Source organism: Apteryx rowi, unplaced genomic scaffold, assembly GCF_003343035.1.
Source record: "Apteryx rowi isolate R43461 unplaced genomic scaffold, aptRow1 scaffold_626, whole genome shotgun sequence".
Lineage (NCBI taxonomy): Eukaryota > Metazoa > Chordata > Aves > Apterygiformes > Apterygidae > Apteryx > Apteryx rowi.
The window spans coordinates 80,235-93,647 of record NW_020450901.1 but is presented as its reverse complement, the minus strand read 5'-3'; the positions used below and the strand labels follow the sequence as shown (position 1 = coordinate 93,647).

The window sequence follows — 13,413 nt, the reverse complement described above, 5'->3', positions numbered from 1 at the left end:
CTGCCTCCCCACCACCCTGTCTCCATGACCAGTCCCTGCCCGAGGACGCAGTGGGGCCCACAGCCTGGCACCTTTACGGGATGACCCCCACCTGCCCCTGCCCCGTGTTGAGGCTCAGGGCCTGCAGGCCAGGCTGGTGCCTGCTGTGCACGCGCTGCCATGCGTGGTGGGTGTCCCAGGGGTCTACATGACAGCGCCCAGCTCACTGTGTACCTCGCCTGCTAGTGAAAACATGGGGACAGTGGTGCACATCCCAGGCTGAGCGGGACAAACTTTACCCCAGAGTGCTGAGGGATGGGTGCAAGGCTGTGGTGAGGTGCACTGAGATGGGTGCAATGTGCTGGGATGCAGAGGGATGGGTGCAATGCTGCACTGGGGTGCAGAGCTTTGGGTGCAATGCCTCAGTGGGGTGCAGGGGAATGGGTGCAATGCCTCAGTGGGATGCAGAGGGATGGGTGCAATGCAGCACTGGGGTGCAGAGCTTTGGGTGCAATGCCTCAGTGGGGTGCAGGGGAATGGGTGCAATGCCTCAGTGGGGTGCAGGGGGATGGGTGCAATGCAGCACTGGGGTGCAGAGGTTTGGGTGCAAGGCAGCTCTGTGGTGCAGGGGGATGGGTGCAAGGCAGCACTGGTGTGCAGAGGTTTGGGTGCAAGGCAGTACTGCGGTGTGGAGGGATGGGTGTAAGGCAGCATTGGGGTGCAGGAGGATGGGTGCAAAGCAGCACTGGGGTGCAGAGGTTTGGGTGCAATGGGGTGCGGAGGCTGGCGAGACCTCAGTCAGACGAATGCTGGCAGCTTCCCACGGCGCTGTCCCCGGCCTGTCCCCCGTGCCCCAGCCCGCCCCGGTGCTGGCCCCGACCAGGCCTGCCACGTGCACCTCACTGGCGCCTGGCTCGTGTGGCTCACGTGGCTCACGTGGCCGTGGCTCCCACAGGGCCAAGGCGGTGAGAGAGCCGCGGCAACCGCAGCCTCGCGCCGCGCTGGGGGCGATTCCCCCGCGGGGGTGGTCAGAGGCAACGGCTCGCGTTTGGTTCGATAATACGGTTTATTGTCCAAAGACTGAATGTCCACGTATGAATTATACAAAGCATCAGAGACATGCACAGTCTGCTTGTCATTATTCAACAACTTTCATGTGTTTCCAGCACAAGAAGGTCTCAGACTTCAGATTCCAGCAAAAACATATTGCTCAAAAAACCCAAAACAACCCCCCCCCAAAGCTTTAAATTATGGCAGCAAGTTAGATACTTCTTACTTTAATACTTATCAAGCAAAGATTTGAAAATAACTATAATGTAAACTTTTTTTCTTTTCTTTCCTTTTTTTTTTTTTTTTTTTAAACATTTTGAGTTGCTTGCATGGAGAAGGGAATGGAGTCAGGAAGGAAGCGAGCTGAGCCGAGAACCAGAGATATATAAATTAAAAAAGCCAATCAAGAATCCTTCATATCCTTTCCAAAGAAAGAGCAACAGTTTCGCGGCGGCTCTGCGCGGGGTCCCGGGGCCGGGGCGGCAGGAGGGGGAGGCAGACACCAACTAACCTGCTAATAGGAAGAGCCGGAGGAGTCAACCCTCCGCAAATTCGCTCGACAATCTTCCCACTTTGTGTTGGAAGCGCCCAATGCAAAAACCCTTTACAAAAATAAGTGCAATTCTAACACCTAACAAGGAAATAAAATTAAAAAATTACAGCACAGGAATGATACAGCTGATGGCAAAACAAATGGAAATATTAAACTCAAAGATAGACTATCAGCAGAGACAGGAGTAAATGTCACATATGATATAACCATACAGTAAGCAAACAGGAGTCTTATATGGGATTTATTAGAGGTTGGGTTTTTTTTTTCTTTCTTTTTATTTTTTTTCTTTAATATGTTGAAATTGCCCAGACTGGTCCAGTACGACATCTTAAAACCTTACACGGATGCACAGCATGAAAACRCCCCTGAAGCAGGTCTGCAGGGATTATTCCTGACATGCTCCCAAATCTGCTTTAAGAGACCGTGTGCGCATGTGCCGGTGCTGTCTGTGTTGCAGACGGACAACTACAGAGCGCACACGAGTGCCACTGCAATGTGAAAATGGCTCAGAGAAAGCGGGGCCGGAGGCGGGCGGAGGTTCCCGGGGCCGCGCGATGCCGGGGCCGCGAGCGGCGGCCACGGACACCCGGCAGCCGCGCCGCGGGAATTCCTCCTTGCCGCTTCCCGCGCCCGCTGCGGCGTGGCGCGGCCCAGGACGCCCTGCCGGGGGATGGATTCCCAGCGGGTCTGGCCCCTTCCCGCAGCGAGGGGCTGTGGCACCCGCTCCCCAGCCGTGCGCAGCGTCACAGCAGGCGCCCGCCTCCCCGCGCGCCGCAGGAACCGGGGGGTGCAACGGGGCCAGCACATGCACGGGGACAGGGCGATCCCGGCTGCGTTAGCATGCTCCCCCCCGGCTTCCCGGGATGAGGCAACTGCGCCGGAGCCGCCTGGCCGTGCAAATGGCCCGTAGCCGCAGTGCAGAGCATAAAGCCCCGTGGAGGCTCTCGCCTGCCGGGCTGCACCGCTCCGGCGCCCGATGGGCGCAGGGAGGGGGGCGGCGGGGCAGGGCGGCTGGGGACGCCACGGGGCGTGAGGTGCTAACGCGCTGGGGGGCTGCGTGCGGCGGCGAGGGGACTGGTAGACCTGCTACGCAGCCTGGGGCGCTTCCCGCGCTCGCGAGCGCCCGCTTCCTTCACAGCTGCGCGGGGCTGAGCGCGGCCAGGGGGGACGCGGCCCCGGCCGGAGGGACCGGGGAGCCCCGGCGGACGCGGGCTGCAGCGTGCGACCCAGCGGGGCCCCTGCGCCGCCCCGGGACCCGCGCAAGCCGGCGTATTTTCATGCTGTCTCCAGGTAGTGATATCAGTGTGGACCAGTCTAACATCTCGCAGGCTTTTTCTACTGGCTACTGGAATGCGCTCGCTTGGCTTAGGGGTCCTCGATGTCGAGAAACTCTTGCTTGGGGGGGGCCATGCCGCGGTACCAGGCGCAGGAGCCGTCGCTCCTCTTGATGCAAGCGTAGTGCTTTGCCTGCCGCCCGTCCACGTTGTTCTTCTCCATCGCCCAGTCCGTCCAGAGGCACTCGTCCGAGGAGGAGACGAAGCACGGGATGGAGAGGCAGCGCGAGATCTGCGCGCAAAGAGACCGTCACCAGCCGCCCCGGCAGAGCGGGACCCGCCGGCGCGGGGAGGGGGGACAGGGGGACGGGGGCACCCAGCGGCACCCGCGCTTCAGGGGACGGGGGGGGCGTCCCGCCGCGGACCCGCTCCCGCGCCGGCCGCAGGCCCCGGCCGGGCACGAACCGCTCACCTTGCACTCGCAGCCCATCTGGTACCGCTGGTTGAGGCTCTTCTTCTGGGTGGGGCTCAGCGAGTCCCAGGTGGAGACCAGGTCGCAGAGCGTGATGTGCATCTTGCCGTTGCCCTCCGACTTGCCTGGGGAAGAGGACAGACGCAGCCGCTCAGCGAGCCTCCGGCCCCGGGAGGCACCACGGGGCACCCGGGGCTCAGCCCAGCCTCTGCCCTCGCAGCCTGGCGCCGCGTGCGAGATCCGGGCAGCTCTCGYAGAAGGAATAAAGGCCTGGAAGGGCGGCTGCAGTCGGGCCTCCCCAGCGGCACGCGTGCACAGCGAAGCCCGCGCGCGGCCAGCATGGGCTCGTCCCCAGCCTGGCCCCGTCTCAGCCTGCGGCTGCCAAGCAGGGCCGGGACGCGGCCCCAAGGAGCGGTGCAAGAGCACAGCAGGGCACGGCGCAGCCACGGCCCCAGCCCAGGGCAATCTCCCCGGGTCGGGGCCGGGGCCGGGGCCGGGGCCCTGCCCTGCAAGGCGTTTCTTTAGCATCTGGCCACTGCTTCTGTTGCACCCTCAGCAGCATCTCAGATCAGCAAGTCCCGTCCACCAGCTCCTGCCCTTCAAGACGGCAGGGAGAAGCTGCCCTCCCGCCAGGTCTGTCCTCTGGACAGAGCCCCTGAGCATCACCCGGTTCCCGTGCCCTGCCCGCAGGCCTGGTGGCAGCATCGCGCAGCTGCCAACTGCAGCATCCCGCAGCCGCCAACCGCAGCATCCCAGAGGGCAGCGGGCACCGAGCAGGAGGAAGAGGAGGGTACCCGCTGCCCCGTGCAAAGCCTTGCAGGTGCCTCCCGAAGTACGTGAGGCCCCAGGGTCCGTGCTGCCACGCAGACATCCCCCGAGACCCCTCCAAGCCGGGCTGCCCCTGCCAGCACAGGCTGCCCCGCGCTCGCCTACCTGCAATGAGATACTCCTTCTTCCCGCTGGTGTCCAGCGGCCGGCCGCACACCGCCGTGGATGGAGCCGTGTAAATGAACTCTATGTCTTTGTCAGGGCCTTTAAACATCTGCAACGAAAGAGCAGGAGTGAGCGACCTGCTGCTGCTACGCGGCRGCTCTGCCCTGCCGCCCCGCACCACCTCCCCATACCTTGATCTGCTTGATCTCGTACTGGATTCGCTTGATTGGGTTTCCATATATATCGTTCCCTGAATCCACCTCCTTCGCAGAGACGGCCTTTGCTCGGATCACTGCAACGAGCAGACGTGGGGCGGTTAGCGGGGATGCAGCCAGCAGAGTGCAGATCTGGGGCTGCTGGCTGCTCGGACGCTCACGTCTCCTGCGCGAGGGCGGCCAGGCTGAACTGCCCCGCTGCCCGCAGCAAATCCCCCCTCTCCTCCCGGCACGGGCCGCCCACGGGCTCTCGGCCGCAGGCAGGCAGGCGGCTCCAGCCCTCCGCATGGCTCCCCCAGCCCTCCGGACCCTGCGCTCCATAGCATCCCTGCCYGTCCCAGCCGCGGCGGCATCCTGGCTGCTCCTGCACCCGGAGCCCATGCCGAGCGCCCGCATCATTCACACACACAACTGCATCCTCCCCAAGGCCGGTGGAGCTGAGCGAGCCCCACGGCATCGCTTCCCCCCATCACGGCCTGTAAAAACAACCCCGCCAACAGCGGAGGGACGCCCGAAGGCCGGGGAAGTGGAAAAACATGGCCAGGTAYGGGGCTCCAGTGAGCTCACCAGCCGGCATCCCAGCACCGCTGCTGAGGGCAATAGACTCCCCGGCTCCAGCTCTGGCTCCCCGCTCGGAGGCCGTGCACCGCTGTTCCCGGGCATGCACGACTCCTCACCCTGCCTGAGCCGCCAGCCCGCAGCATCCCGGCCATGGTGCCGGGCAGCAGCGCTGGACTCGCCGTTTTGGACCCTCCCCGAGACCCGTGCGAGCTGCTGCTCCTGGCGGGGCAGAGCCGGCACAGACGGGGCTGCAAGGCTGCGCGGCACCGGGAGGCCGGAGGCGCAGGATCCGGGGCCCTGAGCCGCACCAGGCGGGAGGGCATCGCCTGCGGGGGCGGAGGGCGGCCGAGGCACCGCGTCTCCCACCCGGCCGAAGCAGCGCGGGAAGGCTGGCTCCTCGGACAGGGCACGCGAACACGCCGTGCCTGCACCAGCCCCTTCCCTTCCCTGGCAGCGGCGGCTCCGGTGCTCGGGGGCTGCATCGCTCTGGGAACACGCCGGCGCAGCGGGTCCCGCTCTCTGTGCCGAGGCCAAGGCCRGCTGCTCCAGGGCCAGCGAGGCTGCAGCACCCGGAGCTGAGGGGAGGCGACGGCGGCACAGCTCTGCCGTGGAAGGGGACCCTGCGGTCACGCAGCCAGCACAGCCCGGTACAGGCGAACGGGCACGTGAGTGCTCGGCACATGGCAGTGACCCCGGGGGCGCCGGCGAGGTCCGGGCCAGGCAGGCGGCGGGCAGCCAGCTCACCCTTACTCACCAGCTCGGGACGTGGCAGCTGCCTCGGGCCACGTTGCACGGGTCGCAGCCACGTGCGGGGGGCGAGGGGGGGCCCTGCCCGCTAGCGGCGCTGCAAAGCCGCCCCGTGCACAGCACGGGGGCACGGCGTGGGCACATCTCCCCGCTCAGCCCCACGCTCCCAGCAGGCTGGCATAGGGATGGGAGCRCCCCGCCGCGGGCCACCGCTTCCAGCACGGCTCCTGCCCAGCACCCTCCTGGCCAGGGGGGTCCCCCAGCTGCCCCAGCTGCCCCCGTCCCGCTGCGGTGCCCCGTGGCCATGCAGCCCAGGAGGGAAACGGGGAGCCGTGTGCCGGCCGTGGCGGYGGCAGAGCAAGCTCCGGCGAGCCGGGGGCCGTGGCATGTGTTGCYCCAGGCCGTGCCGGCAGGCAGCCCCGAGGGGCACACGCTGGCTACCCGCYGGGGCCGGCCCCGGGCAGAGGAGCTCGCCTTCTTTAGCCCGGCACCGCAGGCAGAGGCAACCCGATGCCCTCTATAAATACCGCGGGGTGAGCGGCGGGCAGGCAGATGAGCTATTCGAGCTCAAGGTCAGCGCTGACATAACACCACGTGGGTGCCCGTAAGCGCTGACTAAGTTTGCTCTGGAAACGAGAAGGTGGCCACGGCGCGAGCAGAGGCCAGGGAAGAGACTTCCCAGAAAGAGCCGCCCGCAGTCGGAGACGGCGCTCGGCCGACGGACGCAGCCTGCGAGCGCCGGGGCTGCGCCGACGGCTTCCCAGGCTCTGCTCCGCTCGCCGGGCGAGGAGCCGGGCTGATGCAGGCGCTGGGGCGCCCTGGCAGTGCCGCTGCCCCGCGGAGCCCGGCCTCCCGGCTTGCCGCAGAAAGCAGGGACGGGMGCCTCGGTGTGCCCCAGCATCACCCCCGGCTGGAGGAGCTCTGCTGGGAGAGTGCCGCGACGCAGCCGCCCCGTCCCTGCCCGCCACCAGCGCCCTGCGCCCGGCTCCTCCGCCCGGAGCACGCCTGGGTCGCCGCAGACGCGGCCGTCCCTCGCCCGCCCGGGACACGGTGCCCTTCGCAAGCCCTGCTCCGCGCACGCGTCCCCAGCCCGGCTGAGGTGCAGCCAGCCTGGGAGAGCCGCGCGCCGACTCCGGCCCCGTGGCTCCAGGCGCGGGGAATGGTTACTGGTTCAGTGGGCTCCAGCCTTTTCCATTCACGTGCTGATGAATCACTTGACAAAAATGCAGCCCAATTCTAGGCGGATTTGTTCTGAACAGTGCGGCTTTGTGGAGGGGACGGCTGCTCGGCGCTTTCCCCGCCAAGACCCCAGCAGCGCAGCCAAGCTGCTCTCTGCAAGCCAGCAACCCGAGCGGAGAGGAGGGAGAGACGCAGGGAGTCGGCAGAGGGAAACCCAGGTGGGGAACCCGGAGGCTGAGATCACCCCAGGACGTGGAGGCAGGGCTGGGGGTGGAGGAAACCCCTCCAAGGGTTCGGAAACCCTCGCCTGGACCTCCCCAAATCCGGCAGAGCCTTGCTTGCCTGGAAGCTAACGACTCCCAAAGCGGGTGTCACCCACAGGCCTTTCCAGCCTGGGGTCCTACTCTTGGGCCACGAGGCGTGGAAAGACCTGGCTTTCCACAAAATTGAGCCGGAGGCTCTCTGGGAAGCTCCTCTCCCAGGGGGCATGGGCAGGCACCGTGTGCCAGCCCGGTCYGGTCAGGGCAGGGCTGGAAACCTGCCTTCCCCGGCGAGTGAGATGCACCCTGGGGTCATCCCGCTCCCAGCAGGACAACCCTCCTCCTCGGCCCCAGGGCTGCGATTTGTGGCCAGCTCCCGCCGGAAACGCCGGATCACTCTGGAAGTGGCTCCCTGCAAAGCAGCGGGTCCCCTCACCCCCCTCCGTCACCCGCGGCGGGTCCCGCCGCCCTGGTGGGGCAGAGGGCTTCACCCCCGCGCCGGGGCTGCCGGCTGCTGATTTCCTGCCTCCGCAAGGGGAGAAATTCCAGCGTTTGCCTTTAACTTGCCACTCTGCACAAAAGCTGCTGCATAAGCACGTCTCCGCTCCCAGCCCGTGCCTCCGGAGCGCCCCGGCCCCCGGCCCCTGCCCGCAGAGCGGGGTGGCCCCCCCGCGCCCGCTGGCTCCGGGGACTCCGGGATGGGGCCGGATTCCAAGTGCTTTTGATAACAACCCTCCTGACCTCACTGCCGCTGACTCAGCACGGCTCCGCGAGCAGCCGGCCGCATCCCAGCACCGGCTCCTCGCCACCCCTTCTCCCTCGGCCCAAGGGAAGCAGCCAGCGAGAGGGGCTGGTTCCCCCGGCTGCAGCGGGGGACCCGGTGCGGCAGCCTGCTTACGGGGAGCCCCGGGCCGGGGGCAGCCCCACGGCCTGCCCGGTCTCCCTCCTGCTTCCCAAAATGCACACCCGGGGCCTGACTTCCCAGCCACGCTGCGGGGGCAAGGCAGCGGCTGCAGGGCAGCAGGAGAGGATGCGGCTGCACGTGGCAGCAGGCTGCCCTTGCACCGGGGCGCAGGGCGCTGGCAGCCCTGGCTGCTCTTGCCCCGGGCTCCGGGACGGCGGCACAGGGTGTCCCCGCCGGGAGGGTTGCACCGCTCTGCTTCCCTCCTTTGGCTCAAGCCTGGCTTCTCCCAGGAGCTGCCGCTTCCCCAGGTCCCAGGAAAGCAGCCACTGCTGCTTCGCATCTGCTCCGGCAGGCTGGGAGCCCGTCCCGGCACCCCGGGCTGGTGCAGCCGCCCCCTGCACGGCTCTGCTGCTTCACGGCGGCGGGATGCTGCTGCATCGCCGCCGGGACGCTGGAGCCGTTCGCCCTGCAAACCCGGTGCCCCCGCAGCAGGTCCCTGCCAGCAGCGCCATCAGACAGCGCGTTGGCAGCGCCGGGAGACGGCGCCAAGGCGCGTGGGCGCGCTCCCTGCTGCTCGCCGGCCGACGACAGCCACTTCCTACGAGCGATGCAACGGCTCCGAGGCGCGGGGAAGAGCGCCAGGCGCTCCCGCCGCGGCTCCCGCGACGCCTGCCCGCGCGCGCCGCCCTCCCACCGTGGGGGCATCTGCGGTGACGGCCCCGGTGCGCGGCGCTCGCCTTCCGCCTGCCCCGTCCCCAGCACCGCCGCCAGAGCAGCCTGCCCCGGCCGGGCAGCGGGCACCCTCGCCGCAGCRCGTGCGGTCCTGCCGACCGCCCTGAAACGTGCCGGTACGGAGCTCGGTGGGTGTTCGCCGGGAGCTGAGCGGGAGGAGGTGGAAACTTTCCATCATGACCAACCTGGGCTGGCTGCAGCCCAAGGCCCGCGGCGGAGGGGCTGAAAAGTCCCGCAGCAGACTGGTCCCTACGCCACGGCTTGCAGCGGTGCCTGCCGGTGCCTGCATGAGCCGGGTCTGCCCCAGAGATGGGGCGAGGAACGGCCCCGCGCTCAGGCAGGTCTGACCCTGCCTGCGGCCGAGCCCCGTGCCGGGCACAGATGGGGCTCCAGGGGCGAAGCTGGAGGCAAAGTCACCCCTTCCACAAAACCCACTGTCATCTCCCTGCTCTGTACCCTGCAGTCCTGCGCTGGGTCCCGGCCGCGGGCAGGTGCTACGGCAGCAGGAGCCGCTGTGGGTGCCCCGCTGGGAGATGCCACCGCGATGCCGCCGGGAGATGCGGCCGCCCCAGGATGGAGAAGGGGGTTTGGAAGCAGCGACCCGCCACAACGAGGCTGCGACCTCGGCACAGCCAAGGGCTACGCGTGGCTGGGGACGCGATGAAGTGGCACTGGGATCCTGAGCGCTGCCTGCCCCGGCTGCAGGAGGAAGGGAGGCGAAGCGGCTGCATCCCCCCGTATCAGCCCCGAGGGACGGCACGAGGAGAGGCGCCAAACAGCGGCCCTTCCCCTGGGCACCCCGTCCTCGAACCCCCCGCYCGCCTCTGCCCCCAGCTGCCTGGGAAGCGCCGGTGCCGCAGGCCGCGGGAAGYGCTCCCAGGCTGCACGGCCAGGAAACAAAGCGCCCTTCTCCGCCGGGGCCGCTGGCAGCGGGCTGGGCGCGGGGGACGGCTGCCAGCGCTGCCCGGTCCCCGGGTCACTGCGACCTGGCCCTGCCGGGGCACCACCGACGGAGCCGGGCAGCCAGCACAGCTCCCCAAGGGACCCGCCGGCACGGGGCACCCAGCACCCCTCAAGCGCCTGCCGAAACCCCTCAGCCCCGGAGCAGAGCGGGGTGCCGCAGCCCCCAGGAAGGGACAGGGGAGGATGCACGCAAAGGCTGGCACGGGGATGCTGYGGGGACCGCTCCAGGCGCGAGCTCCCCGTGGGGCTGCGGCCACCTGCACCAAGCCAGCCGGCAGCTCCCGCCCCGAGTGGTGGCGGCGCGGGAGGAAGCGCCCGCGCGCCAGGCCCGGCCGCGCTGCACGGCTGCTCCCGCAGGTTAAAGGCTTCCCAGCGCCGCCTGCGTCATCCCGTCCCTCTGACGGCTGCAGGACGGGGCCCAATCAGCGGCGGCCCGAGCAGTCAGCCCACGGCCCCGCCGCAGCGTCGGCACGCACGGGGCTTGGACCGGGCGCACGGAGGGGCACGAGCCTGCAGCCGGCGACGGCGGCGAAGCGGAGCCCGGCGGCACGGCACGGTGCACCGGCAGAGCCCGAGCCCTGGCGCGGGGGAGCAGGGTGCTCCCGCTGCCGCGGCTCCCACCTCCGTCCTGCCAAAGGGGCTCCTCGCCCTGCTGCCCATCCCGGCCACCGGCAGCCCCTGCCGCGTCCTCCCTGCAAGCGCTTCGTGCCCTGCCACAAGGTACCGAGCGCGGGGACGAGCTGGTGGCGGTGCACGGCTGCCGGGGTGGGCTCCCAGGTGCCCCCCGCACCAGGCCACGTGCCGAGAGCTCTCTCCCCCCGCTGCCCATCGCCCTCTCTGCTGCCGCACGGACCCCTCCCGCCGCCGTTGTGGCCGTGCCCGGGAAAGGCTGAGCCTTGGTCCTCACCCCTCTGCACAGCGCTGGGGGCCGGGAGGAAAGAGCGCAGGAGTCACCTCCGCTGCGGCCCCCAGCCTGGCCGCGTCTCCCCCCCAGCAGCTGAGCATCTCCCCGCAGCCGGGCGGCCCGAGCAGAGCAAACCCCAGCGGCAGCGAGCAGCTGCCCGCGCCGCGGTGCCCAGGGCAGACGGAGCAGCCCTGCCCGCACGGAGCCTGCTGAGCCCTCGGAAAACCACCGCCCCGTCTCACAGCCTGGGCAGCGCAGGCACGGAGAGACCAGGTGGCCAGAGCACGGCGACTCGGCTCCCGGCCCTTCAGGCACCCTGGGGCCCAAGGCAGAGGCCGCGCCACGTCCCACCGCGCTATTTTCCATAGCAATGCCTAGAAATGCAGTTCCGGATTCAGCAGCGCTTGCTGCAGCGATGCTGGCTGGCAGCCAGGCCGGATGGCTCCCGGATGAGCAGGGATGGGCTGGGCAGGGCTCGGGAGCACCCAGGGCACCCTGCCCCGCTCAGTGCCACGCAGCAATCCCGAGCGCTGCCCTCACCGGCYGGAGCAAGGGCGCACCAAGACTGGTGCTGGGAGCACGGGCATGCACAGYGCTAAGAGAGCCCAGCTCTCCAGAGCCAGGACTCTGCGCCATGCTCCGGAAACCCCCRGTCACAGTGGGCTGAACGAGAACCTCGGGGCTCATCCATCTGCCCCGGCTCTCCAGGGGCACCTAGCACCACGGGACGTCAACCACCTCGATGCTATGACGTCTCCAGCGAGGGCTCAGCCTGGATGCGGACAGCTCCAGCCACACCAACACAGGGAGGCCCCGGCAGCATCCCGGGCCCCTCCACACCTCCCAGTCTGCTTTCTGCTCCAAAGCCCACTCAAGGATAGCACAGGCAGAGCAGCAAACTGGCTGGGCCAAAATGCTCCATCTCCRCAGGTGCCATCAGCACCGCAGACAKKAGGARCRAGACCTGGTCAGAGAGGAGGGGCAGGCAGTGGCACTGCCCYRAAAYGAGGGTGCCTGCCCTGGGAAGGGAGCTGGCTGAGGAGCCTCCCTGCTCCAGAGAGAGTCCAGAGGGAAGACAAGAAGTGAGCAAAAAGGGCCAAGGATTAGAGGCTGCAGGACCCGGGTTCGCGTTGCCTGGAAGAGAAGGCTGATGCTTTCACCCAGGGAGGGTAAACCCTGCTCTGCAGAGGGCCCAGGACTGTCTTAGGCTAGTCGGGGTCAGACAAGACAAAAATAAAACGATCTGTATTTGCTGCCAAGGGGATGCAGGCTGGGAGCTGGGAGGTGCTTTCTCACCGAGGGCGGCGCAGCCCAAAAACACGCTGCCGGGGCGGGACGGGTTCCGGCAGCCGGCCGGAGAGGCACCTGCCGAGGCGGCCGGGYGGCTCTGACCCCGCCGCTGGCCACCGCTGCGCGGCTCTGCCTGGCCGGCGCTTCCGCCCTGCCGGGACCGCCGAGGTCGACGGGGACCGCTGAGACAGACGGTGACTAAGCAGCTGAGTCACGGCCTGAGCCAGCACCCTGCRAAGGGGCAGGAGTGAGTCACGCGTGCCCCGGAAAGCTGATCCGGAAGATGAGTGTGACAGAAGGCCCCTGCCCTGCGCGGGGGAATCCAGCTGTCCGGAGACACGGGGTTAAAGGGGCACCTCTGAAAACGCAGCGTTCCCCACTGCCTGGAAACCTCCCTGTTCGCAACACGCAGCACCAAGCAGCAAGGCCAGGGCACACGAGGCTGCAGCRAGGCGCTGCCGGCCACGAGATTTACCCACGCGGAGGAGAAACTCCGCAAGCAGGAGGCAAAAGGGGGACTGGAAGGGGCAAGGGGAGCCTGGGAATCCGTAAGGAGCATCCTGGCTCAGCAGCGGGGGACGGGGCAGGGCCGTCCRGAGATTTGGGCTGCCTAAGTGTTTGGGAATGTTACCTCTCCAGCTGAGCCTGGGAACGGCCCTGCAAAGGAGAGCGTCAGGAACTGGGGCTGGTCTGTTTGTTTAATATGTTAAAATTTAATAAGGGCATTATTCATAGAAAGAGGAATCCAGATCCCAGCGCTGCCAAGCCCTCCCTTTCAGCAGCATCCAAGCCGAACAAAGTGGGACGGGGGAAAGGAAATGCCTGGAAATAAGGAACAGACGGGAGGTGACCGAGCCCGACGCTGCTGGCTCTCTTGGGCAGGGTGCTGGCTCCGCGCTCCAGGCCGCTGCCTATTGCAAAGTGGCGCTTTGTGAGAGGCGGCAGAGGAATAAGAGAGCTCTCGCCTCCCCCGAGGCTGTCAGCTCGCTGCGCTGCCACGTACCATCTTGTTTTAATCAAAGTTGCAACAGGCTGGGCTAATTTTTGTCATCAAGGACCGAGCAGCGGGGAGCCGAGCCCCGGGAGCAAGGCCCCGCTCCGCCCCGTCAGCCCGCAGCGACCTCCCGGGCCCGGCACCGGGGCGAAGCGCGGGGCAAAAGGCAGCCGAGGCCGGAGGCGGCTCATCGCACCAGCCCTGGGGGCATCTCCGGAGAGCGGACGCCCAGCAGGGCCGCGAGGTCCTTCCGCGACGGCGAGACGCGCCGGGAGAGACGGACACGCCCCAGACAGACGGACAGCGGGAGCAGGCAGCCTGCGGGCCGCCCCGGCCGACACACCCCCGCCCCGGGTCCGCGGAGAGCCCGAGCCGAACCGAGCCGGGCCGAGCCGAACCGAAC

The 13,413-nt window shown here is 67.8% G+C and overlaps 1 protein-coding gene across 1 annotated transcript in view; it reads right to left on the bottom strand.

Moving 5' to 3' along the window:
- Positions 1 to 1,026: 1,026 nt before the first annotated feature.
- TIMP2 (TIMP metallopeptidase inhibitor 2) overlaps positions 1,027 to 13,413 on the bottom strand; it is a 16,118-nt gene continuing 3,731 nt past the window's right edge. Inside the window, exons 2-5 of the mRNA XM_026084118.1 lie at positions 4,453 to 4,553; positions 4,262 to 4,370; positions 3,329 to 3,453; positions 1,027 to 3,148 (exon numbers count right to left, since the gene is read on the bottom strand). Coding sequence (XP_025939903.1) covers positions 2,948 to 3,148; positions 3,329 to 3,453; positions 4,262 to 4,370; positions 4,453 to 4,553 — 536 coding nt within the window. The 3' untranslated portion in view covers positions 1,027 to 2,947. The remainder of the gene's footprint in view (positions 3,149 to 3,328; positions 3,454 to 4,261; positions 4,371 to 4,452; positions 4,554 to 13,413) is intronic.